Raw genomic sequence first — 23,578 nt, forward strand, 5'->3', positions numbered from 1 at the left:
ACCTCACGCTCACCCACTGTAGCCCGGAAGTCAGGGTGCCTCTTGTTCCCTGAGGGACCCTGGGGGCCCAGCAGCATGGCTGGCACACCGGAGACCCAGAAGGAAAATGAAATGAATGGATGAATCTAACTGGGATTGGAATTAAAAATTTGGTCCCAACACTAGTGTTATAAACTGATATGGTGGTTCCCCCTAATCGTATTTTGAAAACTGTAGTTAGATGTTTTCAGGTCACCAGTACTATTTGAGCAGCAGCTGTGGTCTGTTTTCAGCTGGGAATAACTGTCTCAGGTGAAGGGGCTTAAATTAAGGCAGTCTGGACACAGGAGTGGGGTGGGGACACTGCTGCCTGGGGCTGCCACGTTCGAATGATTCCCAGGCTGTACTTGTGGCGGCACTGGCTGTCTGCAGTGTGTGGCCCGGAGTGAGGTCGGCAGCTGTGGCTGCACAGCTCTCATGTATCCGAGCTGTTGTCAGGACCGAAGATAAGAGAAACAAACCACACAGAATACGAGCCTCAGCGATCACAAGTAGCAGAGGCCTTTGTTTCAGTCCTGTTGCTCTCCAGGGGCCCGGACTGTTAAAGGATGTGGGAATTCTATAGTTTGGGCCGAGCCCTTCTCCTGGACTGTTTGGATTCCCACCCTACGTGCTGAAAGAGCACCCAGAGCATGAACACACATGCTTCTGCATCTGAAACTACTTTCTTCTGGACAGAACATAACAGATCAGACCCTGGACTGCAGAAGGCTGGTATTTTTATTGAGTGGGAGCATAAATCCTGACTATATCAGAAGTTTCGGATAATATCAAGAGTCCAATGAACACAGGATCTCCACTGGACTTGGACAAGTAAATGGAATGAACCCATCAGGACTTTGTTTCATTATAAAAAAGTCTCTTCCAACGGAAGAGAAGATCATCCTTTTGGCTGTGATATTTCCCCTTGCTGTCTTCCTCTCACAAAATATATTCATCCAAAGAGGATGTTTTATAAATACACACAGATATTTTTTCTCCCTTTCTTTGGGGATTCTGCTGTGGTGCACTGAAAAAGGATAAATCAGCTTAAGAGAATTTTTCAAAACGCAATCCCACTCCAGGTTTAATTATAGACAATATAGGTCAAGTTATTTTAAATAGGCCCCAAAGTGGTCGTCCCTGAACTACTTTGTGTGTTTCACATGAGTCAGTTTCCCTATTACTGAAAAAAGTGGACAGTCAGAAGTTAGACAAACGCCTCCTCTCTGTAAGTAGCCTGTGGATGGGCTCCCTGGACAGTAATAAGCAGATGGAACTAGAAGATGCTGATGTTACGGTCACTGGGTCTCCTTTCCTAGCACATCAGGAGGGCGAGCCCACACCCTCGGCCGCCCTCTCCTATGCTCCCGTGTGAACACTTTCTGATGGGCTCTGAAATCACAGGGGCTGGTTCCCACTCCCAAAAGAGGTGAGGGGAGACGGCAGGCCTGGCGTGGCAGCAACGCAAAGCCCAAAGCCTGGGAAGAGACATCCTCCCTGTGCCGACATGTTTTTATTCAAATCAGAAGACATTTTTCCAGGTGAACCAAAATTCGAGAACAGTCATTTACTCCATTTCTGGCTTGGCTCTCCAGAGCTGTCCATTCCCTCTCAGTGCAGGGCCCCCAGGTTTGATTACAGGTCACCCCAGCTGCCCCCAATAGTTGAGATCAGGAGTGGAAATAGACATCATTTCCTTGAGGCCCTCACATCTATTTTAAAATATCATTTTCACTAAGCTGGCTATTAGATACTGCCTAAAGCTTTGCGTGAGGGTGGGAAAGAAACACACGTACATAAACGCGCACGCGCACACACACTCAATTTTCATGTCATTTGAACTTGGGTTTGCCATTTGCCATGACTGATCTTTTAACAAGACCAGAAGCCACTGAAATGGAAAAGTCACAATTCCAAGAATACAAGTCTCATCTTCAAACACATCTCTGTGTTAAGCGGCTGGACGCCATGGCCCAATGTCTTATGTAGACGCTGCAATCTTCAGTCGGCCTCCCACCTCGCTCCTGCTGCCCCTGTCCCAGCACAGAGCTGTGTTTATTCTCTCTTCTCCTGCTCACGTCGGTGTATCACCATCTTCCCTCCCACCTGTCCCTCAGCCTGCCAGGTGTGTCCCGTGTATCAGTTTTTCCAGGAAGCCTCTGCACTCACGCCCAGCACACCCCGAGCTCTGCTCACCAGACACACACTGACTTACAATTTCTCACTGTGTCACGTGGTCATCTGACCTCACAAACGAGGCCAACTCCGGAAGGAAAGGCACTGTGTTTTATACCAAAGAAGAATCTCTTTGGACCCAGACCATGGAGGCCCCCAGGAGCTGCTCTGCCACTTCCTCTTAAAAGTCAGACAACACGTACCAGCTACTGGTGTCATGAGCACCAGTTCTATTCAGCCTACTGGAGATCTTCAGTGGATGTCTTCATGTCTGAGAACTCAGCCCATGAACCTCCGCGGAGCCCACCCATCACATCTTCCGTCTCAGTGAGTGGTACCCCATTCATGTGGTTCCCCAGCCAGAGACCTTGACCTCAGCCCTGGCGGCTACCTTTTCCTCACCCCTTATTCCAACACATCACCACTCTTACCCGACTTACCTCCTAACATCTCTCCCACCACCATGGACATCTCTCCATCTCCACATCCATCACGCTGGTCCAAGCCACCACCATCCACGCCCGTGTGGACAACAGCCTTAGCTTCCCATTTGGTCTCCCTGCCCGTCTGTTCTGGAAACGTGAGTCTGCTCAGATCACCCTTCCACACAGGGTCTTCCTTTTGCTCCTCCGTAAGGAGCGGGCTCCCCCTCACTGTTTAGGAGGCCCTGCAAGGTCGGGCCTGTCAACCAGCTCCCCAGCCTAGGGCTCTGTCGGCGCCCCCTCAACTCCATGGACACGCACGTCCCCTCCCCTCCGCAGTGATTTTCCACACAGGCCCCTCTCCCCGCCACACCTGCTGCCATCGTGTCCCCTGACCTCTCCACCTTTTTCTTCCATCTCAGAGCCTGCACACTGGAGCTCCCAGACGAGGTTGCACCCTCCAATACTGTTTTTTCTATTTAAAGACGTGCTCAATCCCTCCACCAAGCTCCACGAGGGCACAGAGCACGTCTGCTTTGCCCTCTGTTGTATTCCCAGTCCCGAGCACAGTTACACAGAGCACGTCTGCTTTGCCCTCTGTTGTATTCCCAGTCCCGAGCACAGCTGCTGGTCCAGAGCAGGCACTTGACTTGAGGATTATTTCCTGATTACACAGTCATCGTCACCAAGTGGTAGCATCTCCCAACCACTTTCGTGGACACTAGCTCGGTTCACCCTCAGAACGGTCTCCTTTTACAGATGAGGAAAGTGAAACAGACAGAGGGTCTGTGGACTTTCCAGACCGCAGTGCTGACAAGGATCGGGCTGGATCCGTTTTCTGATGCCCAGTTCTGTTGCGTTTTCTCACTTTATTGTACCAAGTATGAATGTAGTAATGAAGTCTGAAGGACCTTTGCCCTTGGGTCAGACTCCAGCCTGGCTCTGCGTCACTGTGTGACTTCAGGCAAAGTGACCCTTCTCTCTAGGTCCCAACAGTGCCCACCACAGGGCTGTGGAGAGAATTAAACGGGACAAGGGGCGGTGAGCCCCAGCCAAGGGCTTGGTCCACAGTAAGATACATAAATGTTAGCTGATAACAAGGAGGGATAAGCAGTCTTACTTCAGCACCTCTACGTAATTCCCCTATGCTAGCAGGTTACTTTCTACACTGTAACTACGCTAAATGCCATAAGCACTACAGCTTCTGACTATATAGCATCAAACCCTTTTGCTTCGTTGTGGTAGGAATTTTAGCCCTTCTTTGCCTGCTACAGACACAAACTTTCTCCTCACTCTGGCTAGTCTACTTTATATGCCCCAGAGCTTCCCCTCTCTTCCTCAACTCCGGGACCACTTGTATCTGGGCAGAAGCCCAGAAATCTGCCCCTTTAGGCCCCTGGCTATAGACTCCCAGGGGCGGGAGGATCCTAGCCAGCCACAGATTCTAATCTGGGTTGTTCTACCTCCTTCTTCCTTGGCTATGCCCAGTCCTCCTAAAATCAGTGTAGATTTTCCTAGAGGGGAATGCAAAAGCAGGTGGTCACGGCTGTTCCCGGGCAGGCATTTGCTCTGTGGCAGCCTAAGCTGACCTGCTTCTGCTTTGCTGAGAAGCGTACTCTGTGCGTCCATCTCGGGTGCATTCCTTCTTCTAGCAGAACAACTTAACTATTGCAAATAGAGGTTAATGACTGAGACTACGAACACGGGACAGCTCACTGGCTACGCCAAATCCACCCCACGGAGAAATGAGTGGGGTGGGGGAAGCCCCCTGTCTCCTGGGAACTCCCCACTTTAAACCCTGTTATCTTTAAAGCAAGCGCTAATATGTGTTACTTGAAGTAACAATACAAACTCACGGAGTACGGGTGAGTTCACGGTCTGAGACTGTTCTCCGGGGTCAGCTGAGATTCACAGCTGCCCAATGTCAGGACTGATGATGGCCACTCTGATGCCAGCATGACTGTGTCCCCTAAGCCTCTCTATGTCCCCGGCTATGGGACAGGGGTACCCTGGGATCTGAACGACTGGTTACCCTTGTGTTTCTTCCTGTTGTGAGAGGCTTGTGAAACACCAGGGAAATAGGACAGGTTGAGAGTCAGATGCCTTCAAATCCTGGCTGTGCTGTGCAGCCTTTGCAACTTAGCCTCTCTGAGCTCCAGTGTTCCATCTGAAAAAAGAGACTGTCTCATGTATAGTCTCTGGGTGGTTGTTATAGCCCCGGGGGGCCTCATCTGGCGGCTAGAACATATTACCAGGTCAAAACACACGACTTCCACCATTCCTCCCTATTTTCAGTTATAACAATTCTTTAAAGGTATGTTATATATATATGAACTTCAAAAATTCAAGTACTCCCAAGTATAGTTTTCTTTTTCTCTGACTGCCCGTAATCTCTACCTCAAGCCTCTGATCTTCCTCAGTTTGGGGAAAGGTAGTCTAGTTGCTTTTAGGCGAAAGTTAAATCACATAATTTCTCAATTTAGATTGACAGAAATCAGCCACTTTCCAGTTCGAAACCCCCCTCTCCTGGGTTTTCTTCTCTCCTACGCCACCCTGGCTTGATTCCAAGTGGGTCCTGGCGTGGGCAGGGGCGGGCGGCCTCTGTTTCTCCTTCCATCATGCTCCTGGGCTGGCAGCCTTTGAGCTGTGACTCATCTGGAAGGATTCTGAGTGTCGTCTTTCACATCACACCCACTGCTGTGTATAACCATGCCTTAAGGGCTGTGATCCCTGGCTCTGTCCTCACAACGTCCTCACTGTGGCCTCTGGTTGTCATGTCCATGCCCATCCCCTGTTCCACCTCATGTTGGTGGTGTTCTCCATCCTTTGAAGCTCTCGGGGGTCTTATTCTGCCCTCCCCGCTCTCCACCCACCTCTGCTCTGTCACCCTCAATCCACTGCAGCTCGAGGGAGGTCAGGGAGGTCTGTCACCACCAGGAGTCCAAGTGAGATGAACAAGGCAAAGCTCCCCATCACCCTGGGATCCCCCAAATTATGGGGGTTCCACTGGGTTTTCGTCTCTCCTCTTGGGCTTATCCTGAGGCAGGTGCATACAGACTAAGATTGCATCTTGAGATTCTTCTGGAACACTCTTCCCCCTTCCCAGCTTGGATAATTTCCCTCTAATTGAGGAAGAGTGGGAGGCTGGAGATTAACAGCTGCCCAGATTAACGGCCCTCTTCAAATCTTCTGGCTCTCAGGCTTTTCAGGGTGAAGCTGAGAATCTGAGTCCTTGTTGAACTACGAGGCTGTACTGTTTCGAGTGGTACCTTGTCAGAGGCCAACCAAGTTAGAGGCTGGGCCAGAGCACATCGATGAATGCTTGAAGATGACTCACCGCAAACTGACACTTTACACACTGTCCTGCTATAGATGTAACTTATTGCCGTGAAGAAGTGAGAACCTGTCTCACCAAACACTAAATCTATTTGCCTTTCCTATAAGCTTCAAAAGAATAAGACCCAAAGGATAATAAGAAAATGACCATATGGATTGTGACTTTTTCTTTTCAAAAAAATTTACTTAAAAAATTAAAAAATAGTAACAGTGACTGTGTTGTGTGCGTGGGGGAGACTTTTTTGTGTACGGTTCTATGAATTTAAAAACATGTATAGATTTATGTAACTACCACCACAACCAGAATATAGAACAGCTACACTACTCCAAAAATCTACCTTTGCACACCCCACATCCCTGAACCCTGGCAACTACCAATCTGTTCTCCATCACTATGGTTTTGCCTTTTGGAAAATATCATATATACAGAATCAGAGAGTATATGCAAATTCTCGAGTGTAGCTTCTTCAACTCAGCATAATGCCTTTGAGAATCACGCAAAGTGTTATGTGTATCAATAGCTCATTCCTTTTTAATACCTGTGGGGTCTGTGGAGATTTCCCCTCTTTCATTCCTGATGCTGGTAAGTTTGTCTTTTTGTTTGTCAGACTTACAACAGGTTTATCGATTTTACTGACTGTCTCAAAGAACGAGCTTTCAGTTTCATTGATTCTATTATGTTTCTGTTTTCAATTTCATTGATTTTTCCTCCTATCTTTATTATTTCCTTTCTTCTGCTTGCTTTGGGGTTATTTTTGTGCTATACTGTACCCTATGATACATGCTACAAGCATACATTCTTTTTCTAGTGTCTTGAGGTAGAAGCTTAGATCACTGATTCAGACTTTTTGTCTTTTCTGAGTTTCTAATACTATAAATATCATCCTAGGCACTATGTTAGCCATGTTCCACAAATTTCTAAATGTTGTAATTTTATTTTCCTTCAGTTTAAAGTATTTTCTAATTTCCCTTGAAACTTCTTTTTGATACACAAGTTATTTGGTAGTATGTTATTTAATTTCCAAATGTTTAAAGATTTTCCTGTTATCTTTCTCCTACTGATTTTTGTCTAATTTCATCAAGGTCAGACAACATATTTTGTATGATTCTAATTATTTATTTATTTGTTTAATTTTTATTTTTACTTTTTTTGCAGTACGCGGGCCTCTCACTGTTGTGGCCTCTCCCGTCGCGGAGCACAGGCTCCAGACGCGCAGGCTCAGCGGCCATGGCTCACGGGCCCAGCCGCTCCGCGGCATGTGGGATCTTCCCGGACCGGGGCACGAACTCGTGTCCCCTGCATCGGCAGGCGGACTCTCAACCACTGCGCCACCAGGGAAGCCCCATGCTTTTATGTCTTTTGGAGAACTGACCCCTTTATACATAATGCAGTGTCCTCTTTATCTCTGATGATCCGCTTTGTTCCAAAGTCTGCTTTGTCTGAAATTAATATTGCTACTCCAACTTTCTTTGGATTACAGTTAGCATGGTATATCTTTCTCCATCCCTTTACTTTTGTGAGCATCTTTATTTTTATTTTTCTTTTATTTTTTTTAAATTGGAGTATAGTTGATTTACAATATTGTGCTAGTTTCAGGTATGCAGGAGAGTCTTTATATTTAAATCAGGTTTCTTGTGGACAATATATAGTTGGGTTAAAAAAAATCCTTCCTATCTCTGTCTTTTAATTAGTGTGTTTAGACCACTCACATTTAATGTGATTATTATCCTAGTGGATTAATATCTTTGTAACTTTTCTAATCGTTGCATTTATTCTGCGTTTCTTTTTCCCCCTCTTCTTTGGCCTCCTTTATGCCTGTAAAATAGATATAAAATTCTGGCCCTGCATTTCTTTCAAACTGAAAAAATAATGGGGAAATACTGTTGCAGAAAAGTTTGAGAAATGATACCACTTCCTATTTATTTTGTCAGCACAGTTTGCATGTTGTCTCTGTTTTCAAGAGGGTACTGCATGTCACAGAGTCTCAGTACATTTGAATTTTAAATGTTTCTTCCTCTGTTCCTGGTAAAGCAGATGTCATGGGCCTTCACGCTCTCCAGGGACTGAATTACAGATATAGATTGTTTGACTCTCCGGTTTGTGCAATATATAATTGCTTTTAAGAATTATCTCATAGGGAAGCTGCTTGCAGTGTGTGACATCAATCTTATTCTTGCTTAGTACTTTGATTGTCAGGAATAAAATGAAAAATGAAAGCAGTTGTGTGATTTTAATATCAAACCTAATTTCAGTTACGTCTGTGGAACAGGCAGGTCTGCAGTTCGCACTTTAGTGAACAAGGGGTGGAGAGTGGCACCTGCTTTTTGTAAAACGCCCTGGAATTTAAGGTAATATTTGGCAAGCACTGTTCTGGGGGCACAGATTTCATTTCCAGCCAATGCCCTGTAGATGTCACCATTGCCACTTCTCACAGGGAAACGTTCACCGTGGGCTGACAGAGGCCAGACTTGCTAAACCATTTGGTTGTCAAGGAACCAGGAGAATTTGGTCGTCCTCACCTGTTCACAGATACTCCTGTGAGAGTGCCAAACTCTGGGAAATTTCCTCATTCTGTGTCATTTTCATCCACTGTCTGGTACCTGGTATTACAAATCACTCCAACCTACAGAAACTCCTCCCTCGTTTGGCTTATTTGAGGTGGGACTTCTCCTGTTTTCAACAGCCTTTCTCACCATCTCCTGCGTTTCCTTTCTTTCCTGCTCCTCTTTGGGCTGAGGGGCTGTCCTGTGTCTGCCTCCCTCTTCTGTACACATGCTCTTGTCAATCTCCTCCCTCTATAATGCCACTTCTATACAAATGTCTCCCAAGTCTACTTTTCTACAGCTTCCTTTTTCCTCCCCTGACATCTAAACCCATGTTTAACTCCCTAATGGAGCTCCCAGCATCACAAAGCACAAAGAATCTTGGAAACCAACAAAGGGGAGCCACACCAGGTAGGCAGGGATGCTGCATGTGGGATGGCAGGAACCCATAAGCTGAGCTAATTTAAGAGAAGCAGAAATTCAGAGCCACAAGTAACTATAAAAAACTAAGCTCATCCCACCTGAAATTCCTGAGAGGATGGGAGATAAGGAGGATACTCCTGGAATGTGGGATGGCTTCCATAACTGACACCCCAGGCCAGGGATTCTTATTACTTCAAAGAGCTGCTTGGCATAGCTGGGGCGGGGAGGGGGTGTTCTATCCCTTGATATTGGGAATATTTTGATATTTGGGGGTTACGCTAAGCATTTCCTTAAGCTCAAGTCCTAAGGGTAAGAGCTAACACTCCTGGTTCTCCCAGCAAAGGACTGTGGTCACAATGACTTTTGGGACACAAAAGTTCTTTTAGAACAACAATCGTTGGAATAGCCAATTTACTATTTCATCAACATTCCCATCAGGTCATATGCTGAACTTTCAGAAATGCCAACTTAGGTGCTCACTTTTTCTCGAAGGCTTTAGTTATTCAAGGTAAAATTAAGGAAAAAAAGATAAACACAGGGCACTGTTTCTAAGCGGGAGAAGCACAAAATACTATATTTAAATGGACATTTTTAGGATTTAGGGAGCAACAGAGAGCATACGGTTTTCAGGGTTTTTTTTTTTTTTTTTGGCTGCATTGGGTCTTCATTACCGTGTGCAGGCTTTCTCTAGTTGTGGCGAGCGGGGGCTACTCTTCGTTGCGGTGCGCAGGCGTCTCACTGCGGTGGCCTCTCTCGTTGCGGAGCACAGGCTCTAGGCGCACGGGCTTCAACGGTTGTGGTTCACAGGCTCTAGGCGCACAGGCTTCAGTAGTTGTGGCATGTGGGCTCGGTAGTTGTGGCTCGTGGGCTCTAGAGCGCAGGCTCAGTAGTTGTGGCACATGGGCTTAGCTGCTCCGCGGCACGTGGGATCTTCCCGGACCAGGGCTCGAACCCGTGCCCCCTGCATTGGCAGGTGGATTCTTAACCACTGCGCCACCAGGGAAGCCCCTCGGTTTTCAGTTTTGATCAGGTGTAATCACTGCCCTGAAGCTCCCGTCGGTGGGAAAGTGTCCTGACACATGAACTCCCTTGGCAGCTGGATACAACAGCTTCTCTGCTGCTTTGGGGCCCTAGGGCAGACTTTCATCCGATGATCCATGCAAATGTATCAAATGGCAAAAGCAAGCAAGCATGCATTTATTCTCCAAAAGGATTCTACACAGCCTGCTTGGATGCAAGCAGCCGCTGTGGAGCAGGGAAGGTGAATCTGGGCCACCTTCACCAAGAGGAACTGCCGTCTGTTACAGAGGAACCTTTGCACTTCCAAAAACAGTTCCGAGTCCCTGGATCTCCATCCTCAAATCATTAACTAATCTACCCTGGGCTTCAAGGTAAGGAGGGGCCACCACTCTGCAGACAACCAGGTTGGACTGTCCTCTGCCCATACACATGCTCCCCCTCCTCTTTACTCACAATAATCCCACCCGGCTCTCCATCCCGGCCCCTGCCAGTCTCCTTCCCAGGGCGTCCCTTCCCACTCACAGTGCTGGGCTTCTACCAGAACATACACCATTTTTGTTTGTGGCTTCAGGTTGACTATTACCTTAGATCATTTTCTCTAAGCATCCTCTACATGTGTTTAACTTTTAGATTATTGTTTCACATTTTGTTCTTCCCCCTTAACTACATCAAAACCTTGAAGGCTGGGTGGAGAGAGAGAGAAACGACCACAATATTGTGGGAAAAATATGGGGTGGATACGGGCTGACCTGCATTTGTATTGTGGCTCCATCGCTTTCCAATTCTGTTGTCTTTGGAAGGCTATATAACCTCCCTGAGCCTTGGTCTCCTCGACTGTCACATGAGAATAATGTCCACACCAGGGTGGGTTAAAATACTATATGTAAAGTGTCTAGGACATAGGAGATGGTCAATAAACAGGAGCGATATTGTTATTAAGGTGCTTTGCCTTCTACTTTTTTGAACCCTCCACAGAACCTTTCATATGGTCGGGGCAGTGTTGATAAAAATCTACTAACATAAGTGAATTAAAGATGAAAAGTTAAGTATATGAACTATATTTAAAAATAGGTATCCCTAACTAACAACAAAAACATAGATAAAATGGGACTAAAGCTGCAACTAAAGAGCTGGCGAGACGCAACTAAGGAGCCTGCATGCCACAGCTAAGACCCAGCACGACCAAATAAAGAAATAAATAAGTAAATATTTAAAAAAACATAGATAAAGTGAATACGGAAACATGTCGTTAACTATTAAACCTAAATGATGAGTATTTAGGTGTTATTCTTTCCACACTTCTCCACACTTATTCAATATATTTTTGTGATAAAAAGTCAAAGAGTAAAAGAAAAAAATATACATTCGTATATATACACTTTAGGGGGAAGGAAGCTGATGCATTATTAATTTTGATTAAGCTTAGAAAGTACACAAATGCTTGACATAAATTCTCATGCCTTGTAGGCCTAAGCTATTTAATAATAAATAAAAAATAGTTAAAAACCATCGTCTATCACATTCATAAAGTTAATGATAAAAATGACACAAACCAATATGAAAAAATATCGAATAAATATAATAAATCTGATTAAAACTAAAACGAAAATAAATACACCCTCAGACGTAACCTGTGTAAAGCTTGATGCTACAGGGCGAGGCACACCACTTAATACAGGACCATCTCCTGGATTAGCCGACAGGGGCTGCCAAAGAGTAGCGTTCCCGGGAACCAGGCAGCAAAAGATAAAAGTCTTTCAACTTGACCCTGAGAAGTGAGAGTCCCTAAGAATCACACTTATTAGGACAGTCCCCCCAGAGGTCTGGGACCACGGATTTCAGCACAGCTGTCTGGCCTGTGGTGAGGGCCGTGCCTTGTTAGGGGGAACAGAGCCGCCTGGAACGAGCACAAGCGTGAGGTAGGTGTTGGCACCTAAATGTGGCATCTTAGCATCCCTGGACGCTGGGCTCAGGCTGTACCACAGCTGACAACTTTCACAGCCGCCCTGCCAGGAGCTGTGAAACATGGGGCAGAAATGACAGATCCCTATCCAGGCTCCGAATTCCTTTTTCTAGTGACCTCCCATACTTAATAGCATCAGCACATTCTGGAAAAAATATACAGCAGCAGCTGAACAGCTGGACTAGAAGATTATTTCTATTCCTAAAGTTCACCCCAAGCCAAATCCTTTATATACATAAAATGAAATAAGAGGGGTGTGGTCTGTGTTTCAGCTTTACATTCCTCACATATGTCTTATTCAACCTGCTGGAGAGTAAAATATTGGTCACATTTTCCTTGTCCTCAAAAAGAATGTTTTATTGAATATTTGTTCAAAGCACCTTTGCCCATTAATTCACTCCATTCTCACAATAACCTTGTAAAGAGTTATTATCAAACCTATTTGAAACTGAGGAAACTGAGAGTCAAAGATGACTCTCATCAGAGGTGATTCTGCAGCGGGAAGCCGAGGGGAGCAAGGACGTATTCCCGTTGGTGATGCTGTCACGGCTCAAAGAGGGGCCGCAACTCGCTCAAGGTCTCGTGCAAGATGGAGGTGGAGGTGGGACCGGCTCCTTGCTGGCATGGCCCCCTCTCTCCACTATACCTGCTTTGTAGACGAATATGCTACAGCGTAGAAAAGATACAGGTGTAGAGTTCCAGCAGGGTCTTCTAAGCAGAAGAGCAAAGAGATACTGCTTTTTCAGGCTGGCTGTGGAGGTCACGCCCTGCACAGCTGCCATGCTGGGCTGTGACCATTGCCCCATATATAACAATAATAATAATAATGCATTGGCTTCCCCCAGGAGGGACACGGGTCATGAGAGCATCTCAGGATCATGAGCCCTTGTAGTAGGGGCCCCATCATCAGAATTCCCAGGTTGCCTGGCCTCCACTTCCCCGCATGCTCCACTCTGGTCACACTCCCTGGTCTAGTCTGGTATTCCTGGCAAACTCTCAAATCAATCATCTTAAACCATGTAGAACACATGCCAGCCTGAGTGGAAGCCACTTATGTTCAACTGCAGACTTTAAAAATGTCCATTTTTTCTTCTGAGGGGTCTCTGGAGAAAGAGTTGAGATCAGAAGGACGGAAAGAAGAACACACTGTGTGGGAAGTGAAATGCCATGGCCATTGGGGAGGCCTGTCTGGAGCTGCTGGCTGTGACTTACTGCAAAGAAAATGAAATTCATGCCCACCATCCGTCTTGCTGAAATGTCATGCCGAGTGCGGCTCCAGCCAGCAGGGGGGTCTGATGGAGATGGCTACAAATCACCTGCCCTTGGGTCTCTGCTTGCAGAGCCATGTGTATGCTGCAGTGAAATAAAACTCGTGGTCCATGGGCCACAAGGGATTTTCCTGGGGCCTAGAAATGCATCACTACAGGGAACCGACCCTTATTCAACACAGGAACTCTCTTCTCTGCCATGATGCCGTAAATGGGGTCCAAAAGTTCCAACTTGAAAACACAGCGCATGTTACCAATGTGTTAATTCGATGTCTGCTGGCATATCTATCCACACGAAACCTTTATCAAGGATTTGTCGTGAAGCTGGATGACGCATGGAAGGTGCAATCCCAGAGCGGGCAGAGTTACAAAGTAAATGTTATCACTGAACTGCAACGAACAACGCTGTTTTCCTCTCTTTATTAAAGACTTCACAGTCAGTGGAAAATACACATCCAGCTGAAGAACGGGAAACACGTCACTCTTTGTCTAATAAGAAAAATGCTCAATATTTACCACGACAAGTCTGGCCCCTTTGGCACCTCAAAAATGTGTTTGTAACTTTAATTCTTACAGGGGTGAGAACGCAGCAACTGCAGCTCTTTAAGGTTGACCCCAATGGTACTAGACCAGAAGGGAAGACATAAAATTCAAATTGGCCATTTACTGCTGGTGTTAACACTTTGATCAGGGAAGAGGCAGAAACTACTGGTAAAACTGAAACCTGTTTGTCTTGTCTTTCATCACAACAATAACTTGGTAATTAGCTCTTTGGGCCAAAAGCTTTAAGCAAAAAAAGAAACAACAGAACAGGTCAGCTCAGGCTTCTACACTGTAGGGCAAGAGAGGCTGCAGGCTATCGTCAAAGGTCAGAGAGCCCTCCACACTTCACGGTACAGATAATAAAGAAAACCAGCAGACATGGTGCTGGTTAATATTCTTCTGATTTTCTTCTTTAAATGAGTTAGAAATTTAGTTAGTTCATTTTCTTAGTTGGGGGGCATTTATATAGCATTTTTACTTTCATTTACAGATACCGGAAGGTCCATACATGAAACTAATGCCTTATGGGTTATTGATGTGCTAACTCATAATGTATAAACCTCAAAGGTAAATGTTCAAGTTCTCCCCCAAACAGGGCTTGGCCACCTCAAGGTGGAGCACGAACGCACAAAGTCAGACAGACCCGCACTCCCACCACCGCCCTTTCACATTCAGAGGCAGGAAAGCCAAACTACACCATTGCTGGTAACAGACTCGGAGTCCGGATGGCCCAGGAGCCTCTGGACACTCAGGCTGAGGAAACCAAGCCTCTCTGCATTGTCAGAAGAACCGAGGGGGCAGGGAGGACGCCCCTACCCCATGCTGTCCCGCACGCATTGTGAGCGTGGCCCCGAGGAGAGGCCCCAGCCCGGCACCTTCCAGGTCCCCTCAACAGCCAAAGTGGCACCGCTCTGTGACCCTGGCTCCCTCTGTACTGAAAGGTGTAGACATTTCAGACCCTGGCTGTCTCGGGTCTAAAATGCAAACAATCACATGCTCCATTCTCTTCCAAGACCTCACCTTCTAAACGTTCATTTATACCCTTTCCCTTCTTTTTTACACAATTTTCCCTTCTGCAGTCCAGGTTATGGATCCTTCCTCCCAGACTAATGTCTTCCACGCTCAAGTCTAAACTGGGTACCCAAAACATTACGCAGTGCTGGCGGAGATGCTGTATGACCTGAAAATCAAACTGGTCTCTAACCCCAAACTCGAACTGAAACACACACACACAACAACCGTCACCACCGCCATCCTCCCCGCAAACCGAAAGCCCTTCAACATTCACCAGATGTGGACTCACCTTCCTGAAGAAAAGCTGAGTGGACACGGCGAGTGCCTCAAAGCCCCGGACGGCCTTCCTCAGCTCCCCCTGCACGAGGCCCAGCTGCCGCGCCTGCTGTTCGTACCGCTCCTTCAGCCGCTGCACCAGCTGCCGCTCGGCCTCTCGGGCCTGTGGGTCCGGCTTGGGGGAGGCCCCGTTGCGGGGGGCCGTGGGCCTCTGCTTGGGGTATCCTAGAAAGAAAAACAGTCACCTGTGAGAAAACATTCAGCCCGAATGTGACAACCGCTCCTTATGACCGAAGGATTCCATCAAGTAGCTGACAAGGAATTGCCCATCATTTGTCATTTTAGGTGTTACAAATTAAAAACAGGGACTTTAAATATGGCTCTGTTGATGTGGTCTGAAGTGCAAGGTTTCAGGCTTGGGAAAAAGAGAAACAGACAAAATGGCCCAATTCCTTCTAGCTGCCTGCATTTCTTCCAGGTCTGCTTAGAGAGACTGGAGCAGTTGTGCTTTTTGTTTTTGTTTTCTTCAAGGGGATTCCTCTTTGAAAATGTCTAATGGGAAATCACTCAGTCAATCCAGGTCGAAGTCAGAGTTAACACCTAGCAACTCTTTCACTGGGCATCGGGGAGTAATGCCTACACGCCCTTCCCTCCCTTCAACCCTTTCTTTAATGTCAGGTTCAAGTCACGTGTCTGATGACCTCTGCTGCAGGGATTTCTGGCTTTAAATTCCTACAGCACCCATGCCCTGCATGTGAGCATTCACACCACCTCCACGGCTGAAGGTCCAGTCCCAGCCACCATAACCTCTCACCTTCTAACGGGAGCCCTGCTTTTTCTCATCTTTCACTGCACAGCTGCCAGAATGATCTCTATAAACAGAAAAGAGCCCATGGCCCGCGTGGACCCCTCCCTCCACTCCTTACGCTCCGCTGCAGTAAGAAGAAAGTGCTCGTTCCTTACATGGCCCACAAAGCCTCTGAGATCCGGTTCCTGCCGGGCAAATGTTAGGGGTGTATGTTGAGGAGGGTGCACAGAGGATAGAACCAGAAATTCTGCCTGGGGTTGGGGAGGCTTTAAGATTATTAGGCTGAAGCATTAAGGCGTAAAGGCCCAGGAAAGAGCTCAGAGACAAGCACTGCATCACGGTCCCAGACCCTCGGGTAAGCAAGAGTCTTCCTCGGATCGGCTGTACTTCTAGCATGAGGCTCAGACAGACCTGACACCCCCAGAGAGCCCCTGCGGTGGCCAGTGGACTTACGTTCCCAAGAATATTCTTTCCTTGGCTCCAATAGATCACGTCCTAGAGGACATGACAGGGACACTGACCACACAATCATGAATAAACTTTAATGTTTCCACAGTTCTTTCGTCTCCCCTCTCTGCCTCCAAAACATCAGGGAGTAACATACAGAACAAATCACAAAGCAGTGGCCTCTTCAGTACCTGACACCTTGAGTTGCAGCAGAGTCATGGGCCTGAGAACACACAATGGCCTCATCTTTTAAGGGGAAAAGATTGTTAATTGATCTAAATACTTCTGATTGTTAATTTAATGGTAACCATGCTAACTTTAATCAAATCTTCCTCCTTTTAAGAAATCATCAGAGGGCTTCCCTGGTGGCGCAGTGGTTAGGAGTCCGCCTGCCAATGCAGGGGACATGGGTTTGAGTCCTAGTCTGGGAAGATCCCACATGCTGCGGAGCAGCTAAGCCCATGCGCCACAACTACTGGGCCTGCGCTCTAGAGCCCATGAGCCACAACTACTGAAGCCTGCGTGCTGCAGCTACTGAAGCCCATACGCCTAGAGCCCGTGCTCCGCAACAAGAGAAGCCACTGCAATGAGAAGCCTGCGCACCGCAACGAAGAGTAGCCCTGCTCACCGCAACTAGAGAAAGCTCGTGCACAGCAACGAGGACCCAATGCAGCCCAAAATTAATTAATTAATTAATTATAAAAAAAGAGGAAATCATCAGAGACTGGAATATGACATATCTTCAATTAGTATGGCTTAATGGAATAGTAGAATGTGAAATTATTGCTTCTTTAAAACTGCCTTTGCGGCATAAGAGTATACAACATTCCAGAAGGCAAATCAATCTTAATATATACTTAATCCCAACATTCTCAATACTGAAAACAAAAGAAAAATAACTACTGACAAAGTGTGAGCAATTTCACTGCCTGCATTAAATTTTAAGACACAGTCTAAGACCCAAGGCAGACTTTCTTCAGGGTTACCGTTTACCATTTTATTGCTGTGGCTGGTGATTTTATAAAACACTCCAGTGTTTTTTAATGTGTTGAGGTACCAGGTGCCTGACACCATTACAATAGAAAGCACTTCTTTTAGAAATCTAAAGAAATAGTAAAACATACTTCCAGCTCAGTCAATTAAAGCTAATTGCAATCTATAGCATATAGAGTTACCTCTGAACTCGTGGATATTAGTAAATGTTCATGTTGTCCTGTGTTTCTGGCTGTCAGATTTCTCCTCTGTTATTATTACCATCATCATTATTTTTAGGTTAGCAATTATATTGTAAACAGCTGATATGAAAGGATTTGGTGAAATCCTATTCTTGATGTTTACTTTGATACTGGTGTTGTTATTAAACTGGTTTTATTCACACACTCCAAATTTGAGGGTTCTACTGAACACCGGTATACTCAGTCCATATTTCTACTCCTGGGCCCACCAAGCCGACGTTCTGAGCCAGGACACTGGCTCCCCTGCGAACATCAGCTTTTGGTATGAGCGTATCAAGCCAACGTTTAGCCTCACTGTGACACCACACCACCTGATGGAACCAGTCCTTGCATGGGACTCCAGGTTGGCGGCACTTCACAGCACAGACCAATGCTCAGGCCTCAGTGCTAAGACTACTGGAAGGAAACATGGAGAAACAAGGTTGCATGTGAAGTTCTCTATCACTTTTAGCTGAAAAGGGAACTGCCATCTTTTTAAATATTGGGTTGGCCAAAAAGTTCATTTGGATTTTTCTGTAAGATGTTATAGAAAAACCCAAATGAACTTTTTGGCCAACCCAGCATATCAAATATAACTTTGCCTGTGACTAATGATCATTGGACTGTCGTCAGCATAGCTCCGATCCTCGCTAAAAACAGCATTCTTTTCCTGTGCTGTGGATTTTGTCAAATATGTCTACAGTTATTCCCTGAAGTATCGTTCTGTCACTCACTTTCCTGTCCGCCCATATGTCCGACCATCCCCAGGACGGTACGGAAGGATGGCCTCACAGTCTCACCCACGGTCCTGGGGAGAGAGAGCTTATGTTGAAGGAAGGTGAATGACACTCAGCCAGCTTCACCTGGTTCATTAAAAATTAAAAAGGATCTTGCTTCCTTCTGCTGTCTTTTCTTAAAAGCCAGCACATAATGAGGTTTAAATACAAACCTGCTTAGAAGTAAAGGGCAAACGGGAACACGGGACAGAAGAGTTGTGAGCCAGTGATCACAGGCAGCTCACGGAGCACACGGTCGGCACTGGAATGACTGTGATGACGGTGACCCACTTCTGACCTCTTACACCCAAACTTCTCTGGAAAAGCCACCATACACGCTTCAAATGAGGGCCATGCCACATCCCCTGAGGACATTTCCATGCGCTGGAAGATTTTATTACCTCCTTCCCTGTTCTTTGTGGTACTTATATTGCTTCTGGGGAGGTCAAATGTTCAAGGCAGGCAGACATGCCACTGACCTCTGTCTGCAGCCAGGTAGAGTCAAGTTATGTGTGTTTAGTCTCTTTCCAAAAAAAATAAAAACTCTGGTCGCCTAGAATATTCTGATTTCTATCCAGTTAAACTAGGAAACTGAGATAGCCTCATCCACCAGAGGGCAGACAGCAGAAGCAAGAAAAACTACAATCCTGCAGCCTGTGGAACGAAAACCACATTCACAGAAAGATAGACAAGATGAAAAGGCAGAGGATTGTGTACCAGATGAAGGAACACGATAAAACCTAAGAAAAACAGCTAAATGAAGTGGAGATAGGCAACCTTCCAGAAAAAGAATTCAGAATAATGATAGTGAAGATGATCCAGGAGCTCGGAAAAAGAATGGAGGCAAAGATTGAGAAGATGCAAGAAATGTTTAACAGAGACCTAGAAGAATTAAAGAACAAACACCTAGGAGAATTAAAGAAAAAACAGACAGAGATGAACAATACAATAACTGAAATGAAAAACACACTAGAAGGAATCAATAGCAGGATAACTAAGGGAGAAGAACGGATAAGTGACTTGGAAGACAGAATGATGGAATTCACTGCCACGGAATAGAAAAAAGGAAAAAAAATGAAAAGAAATGAAGACAGCCTAAGAGACCTCTGGGACAACATTAAACACACCAACATTCGCATTATAGGGGTCCCAGAAAGAGAAGAGAGAGAGAAAGGACTGGAGAAAATATTTAAAGAGATTATAGTCGAAAACTTCCCTAACATACGAAAGGAAATAGCCACCTAAGTCCAGAAGCGCAGAGAGTCCCAGGCAAGATAAACCCAAGAAGAAACACACCAAGACACATAGTAATCAAACTGACAAAAGTTAAAGACAAAGAAAAATTATTAAAAGCAACAAGGGAAAAACGACAAATAACATACAAGGGAACTCCCATACGGTAAACAGCTGATTTCTCAGCAGAAACTCTATAAGCCAGAAGGGAGGGGCACGATATATTTAAAGTGCTGAAAGGGAAGAACCTACAACCAAGATTACTCTACCTGGCAAGGATCTCATTCAGATTCAATGGAGAAATCAAAAGCTTTACAGACAAGCAAAAGCTAAGAGAATTCAGCACCACCAAACCAGCTCTACAACAAATGCTAAAGGAACTTCTCTAAGTGGGAAACACAAGACAAGAAAAGGGCCTACAAAAACAAACACAAAACAGTTAAGAAAATGGTAGTAGGAACATACATATCGATAATCACCTTAAATGTGAATGGATTAAATGCTCCAACCAGAAAACACAGGCTCGCTGAATGGATACAAAAACAAGACCCGTATATATGCTGTCTTCAAGAGACTGACTTCAAACCTAGGGACACATACAGATTGAAAGTGAGGGGATGGAAAAAGATATTCCATGCAAATGGAAATCAAAAGAAACCTGTGGCAGCAATACACATATCAGATAAGATCGACTTTAAAATAAAGAATGTTACAAGAGACAAGGAAGGACACTACATAATGATCAAGGGATCAATCCAAGAAGAAGATATAACAATTATAAATATATATGCACCCAACATAGGAGCACCTCAATAAATACGGCAAATGCTAACAGCGATAAAAGAAGAAATCGACAGTAAGACAATAATAGTGGGGGACTTAACACCTCACTTACACCAATGGACGGATCATCCAAACAGAAAATTAATAAGGAAACACAAGCTTTAATGACACAATAGACCAAATAGATTTAACTGATATTTATAAGGACATTCCATCCGAAAACAGCAGATTACACTTTCTCAAGTGCACACGGAACATTCTCCAGGATAGATCACATCTTGGGTCACAAAATCAAGCCTTGGTAAATTTAAGAAAACTGAAATCATATCAAGCATCTTTTCTGACCACAATGCTATGAGATTAGAAATGAATTACAGGGAAAAAAATCGTAAAAAACACAAACACGTGGAGGCTAAACAATACGTTACTAAATAACCAAGAGATCACTGAAGAATTCAAAGAGGAAAGCAAAAAATACCTAGAGACAAATGACAATGAAAACACGATGATCCAAAACTTATGGGATGCAGCAAAGGCAGTTCTAAGAGGGAAGTTTATAGCAATACAATCCTACCTCAAGAAACAAGAAAAATCTCAAAAAAACAATCTAACCTTACACCTAAAGGAAGAAGAGAAAGAAGAGCAAACAAACCCAAAGTTAGTAGAAGGAAAGAAACCATAAAGATCAGAGCAGAAATAAATGAAATAGAAACAAAGAAAACAATAACAAAGATCAATAAAACTAAAAGCTGGTTCTTTGAGAAGATTGATAAACCTTTTGCCGAACTCATCAAGAAAAAGAGGGAGAGGGCTCAAATCAGTAAAATTAGAAATGAAAAAGGAGACGTTACAATGGATACCACAGAAATACAAAGCATCATAAGAGACTACTACAAGCAACTCTATGCCAATAAAATGGACAACCTGGAAGAAATGGACAAATTCTTAGAAAGGTATAACCTTCCAAGACTGAACCAGGAAGAAATAGAAAATATGAACAAAGCAATCACAAGTAATCTGTGATTTAAAATCTTCCAAAAAACAAAAGTCCAGGGCCAGATGGCTTCACAAGTGAATTCTATCAAACATTTAGAGAATAGCTAACACCCATCCTTCTCAAACTCTTCCAAAAAACTGCAGAGGAAGGAAAACTCCCAAACTCATTCTACGAAGTCACCATCACCCTGATTCCAAAACCAGAACAGATACTACAAAAAAAAATAAAGTTACACACAAATATCACTGATGAATATAGATGCAAAAGTCCTCAACAAAATACTAGCAAACAGAATCCAACAACACATTAAAAGGATCATACACCATGATCAAGTGGGATTTATCCCAGGGATGCAAGGATTCTTCAGTATATGCAAATCAATGAATGTGATACACCATATTAACAAATTGAAGGATAAAAACCATATGATCATCTCAATAGATGCAGAAAAAGCTTTTGACAAAATTCAACACCGATTTATGATAAAAACTCTCCAGAAAGTGGACATAGAGAGAAACTACCTCAACATAATAAAGGCCATATATGACAAACCCACGGCCAACATCATTTTCAATGGTGAAAAAATTAAAGCACTCTAAGATAGGAAAAAGACAAGGATGTCCACTCTCGCCACTATTATTCGACACAGTTTTGGAAGTTCTTCTCTAGAACTAGAGAAATAAAAGGAATACAAATTGGAAAAGAAAAAGTAAAACTGTCACTGTTTGCAGATGACATGATACTATACACAGATAATCCTAAAGATGCCAGCAGAAAACTACTAGAGCTAATCAATGAATTTGGTAAAGTTGCAGGATACAAAATTAATGCACAGAAATCTCATGCATTCCTATACACTAACAACGAAAGATCAGAAAGAGAAATTAAGGAAACAATCCCATTCACCACTGCAACAAAAAGAATAACATACCTAGGAATAAACCTACCTAAGGAGATAAAAGACCTGTACTCAGAAAACTATAAGACACTAATGAAAGGGATCAAAGATGACACAAACAGATGGAAAGATATACCATGTTCTTGGATTGGAAGAATCAATATTGTGAAAATGACTATACTACCCAAAGCAATCTACAGATTCAATGCAATCCCTATCAAATTACCAATGGCATTTTTTATAAAACTAGAACAAAAAAATCTTAAAATTTGTATGGAGACACAAAAGACCCTGAATAGCCAAAGCAGTCTTGAGGGAAAGAAACGGAGCTGGAGGAATCAGACTCCCTGACTTCAGACTATACTACAAGGCTACAGTAATCAAGACAGTATGGTACTAGCACAAAAACAGAAATATAGATCAATGGAACAGGATAGAAAGCCCAGAGATAAACCCACGCCTAATCTATGGTCACCTAATCTATGACAAAGGAGGCAAGGATATACAATAGAGAAAAGACAGCCTCTTCAATAAGTGGTGCTGGGAAAACTAGACAGCTATATGTAAAAGAATGAAATTAGAACACTCACTAACACCAAACACAAAAATAAACTCAAAATGGATTAAAGACCTAAATGTAACACCAGATACTATAAAACTCTTAGAGGAAAACGTAGGAAGAACACTGTTTGACATAAGTCACAGCAAGATCTTTTTTGACCCACCTCCTAGAGTAATGAAAAAAAAACCAAAAATAAACAAATGGGATCTAATGAAACTTAAAAGCTTTTGCGCAGCAAAGGAAACTATAAACAAGATGAAAAAGACAACCCTCAGAATGGGAGGAAATATTTGCAGATGAATCAACGGACAAAGGATCAATCTCCAAAATATATAAACAGCTCATGCAGCTCAATATTAAAAAAACAAACAACCCAATCCAAAAATGGGCAGAAGACCTAAATAGACATTTTGCCAAAGAAGACATACAGATGGCCAAGAGGCACATGAAAAGCTGCTCAACATCACTAATTATTAGAGAAATGCAAGTCAAAACTACAATGAGGTATCACCTCACACCAGTTAGAATGGGCATCATCAGAAAATCTACAAACAACACATGCTGGAGAGGGTGTGGAGAAAAGGAACCCTCCTACCCTGTTGGTGGGAATGTAAATTGATACAGCCACTATGGGGAACAGTATGGGGGTTCCTTAAAAAACTAAAAATAGAATTACCATATGACCCAGCAATCCCACTACTGGGCATATACCCAGAGAAAACCATAATTCAAAAAGACACATGCACCCCAGTGTTCATTGCAGCACTATTTACAATAGCCAGGTCATGGATGCAACCTAAATGCCCGTCGACAGACGAATGGATAAAGAAGATGTGGTACATATATACAATGGAA

The 23,578-nt window shown here is 44.3% G+C and overlaps 1 protein-coding gene across 1 annotated transcript in view; it reads right to left on the reverse strand.

Annotated features, from left to right (window-relative positions):
- Nucleotides 1-23,578, reverse strand: part of MTUS2 (microtubule associated scaffold protein 2) — a 492,284-nt gene that overhangs the window by 98,805 nt on the left and 369,901 nt on the right. Inside the window, exon 7 of the mRNA XM_022574568.3 lies at nucleotides 15,019-15,230. Coding sequence (XP_022430276.3) covers nucleotides 15,019-15,230 — 212 coding nt within the window. The remainder of the gene's footprint in view (nucleotides 1-15,018; nucleotides 15,231-23,578) is intronic.

This window comes from Delphinapterus leucas, chromosome 18, assembly GCF_059928025.1.
Source record: "Delphinapterus leucas isolate spDelLeu-1000000601 "Yukka" chromosome 18, BTC_Dleu_Yukka2, whole genome shotgun sequence".
In the NCBI taxonomy this organism is placed as follows: Eukaryota; Metazoa; Chordata; class Mammalia; order Artiodactyla; family Monodontidae; genus Delphinapterus; species Delphinapterus leucas.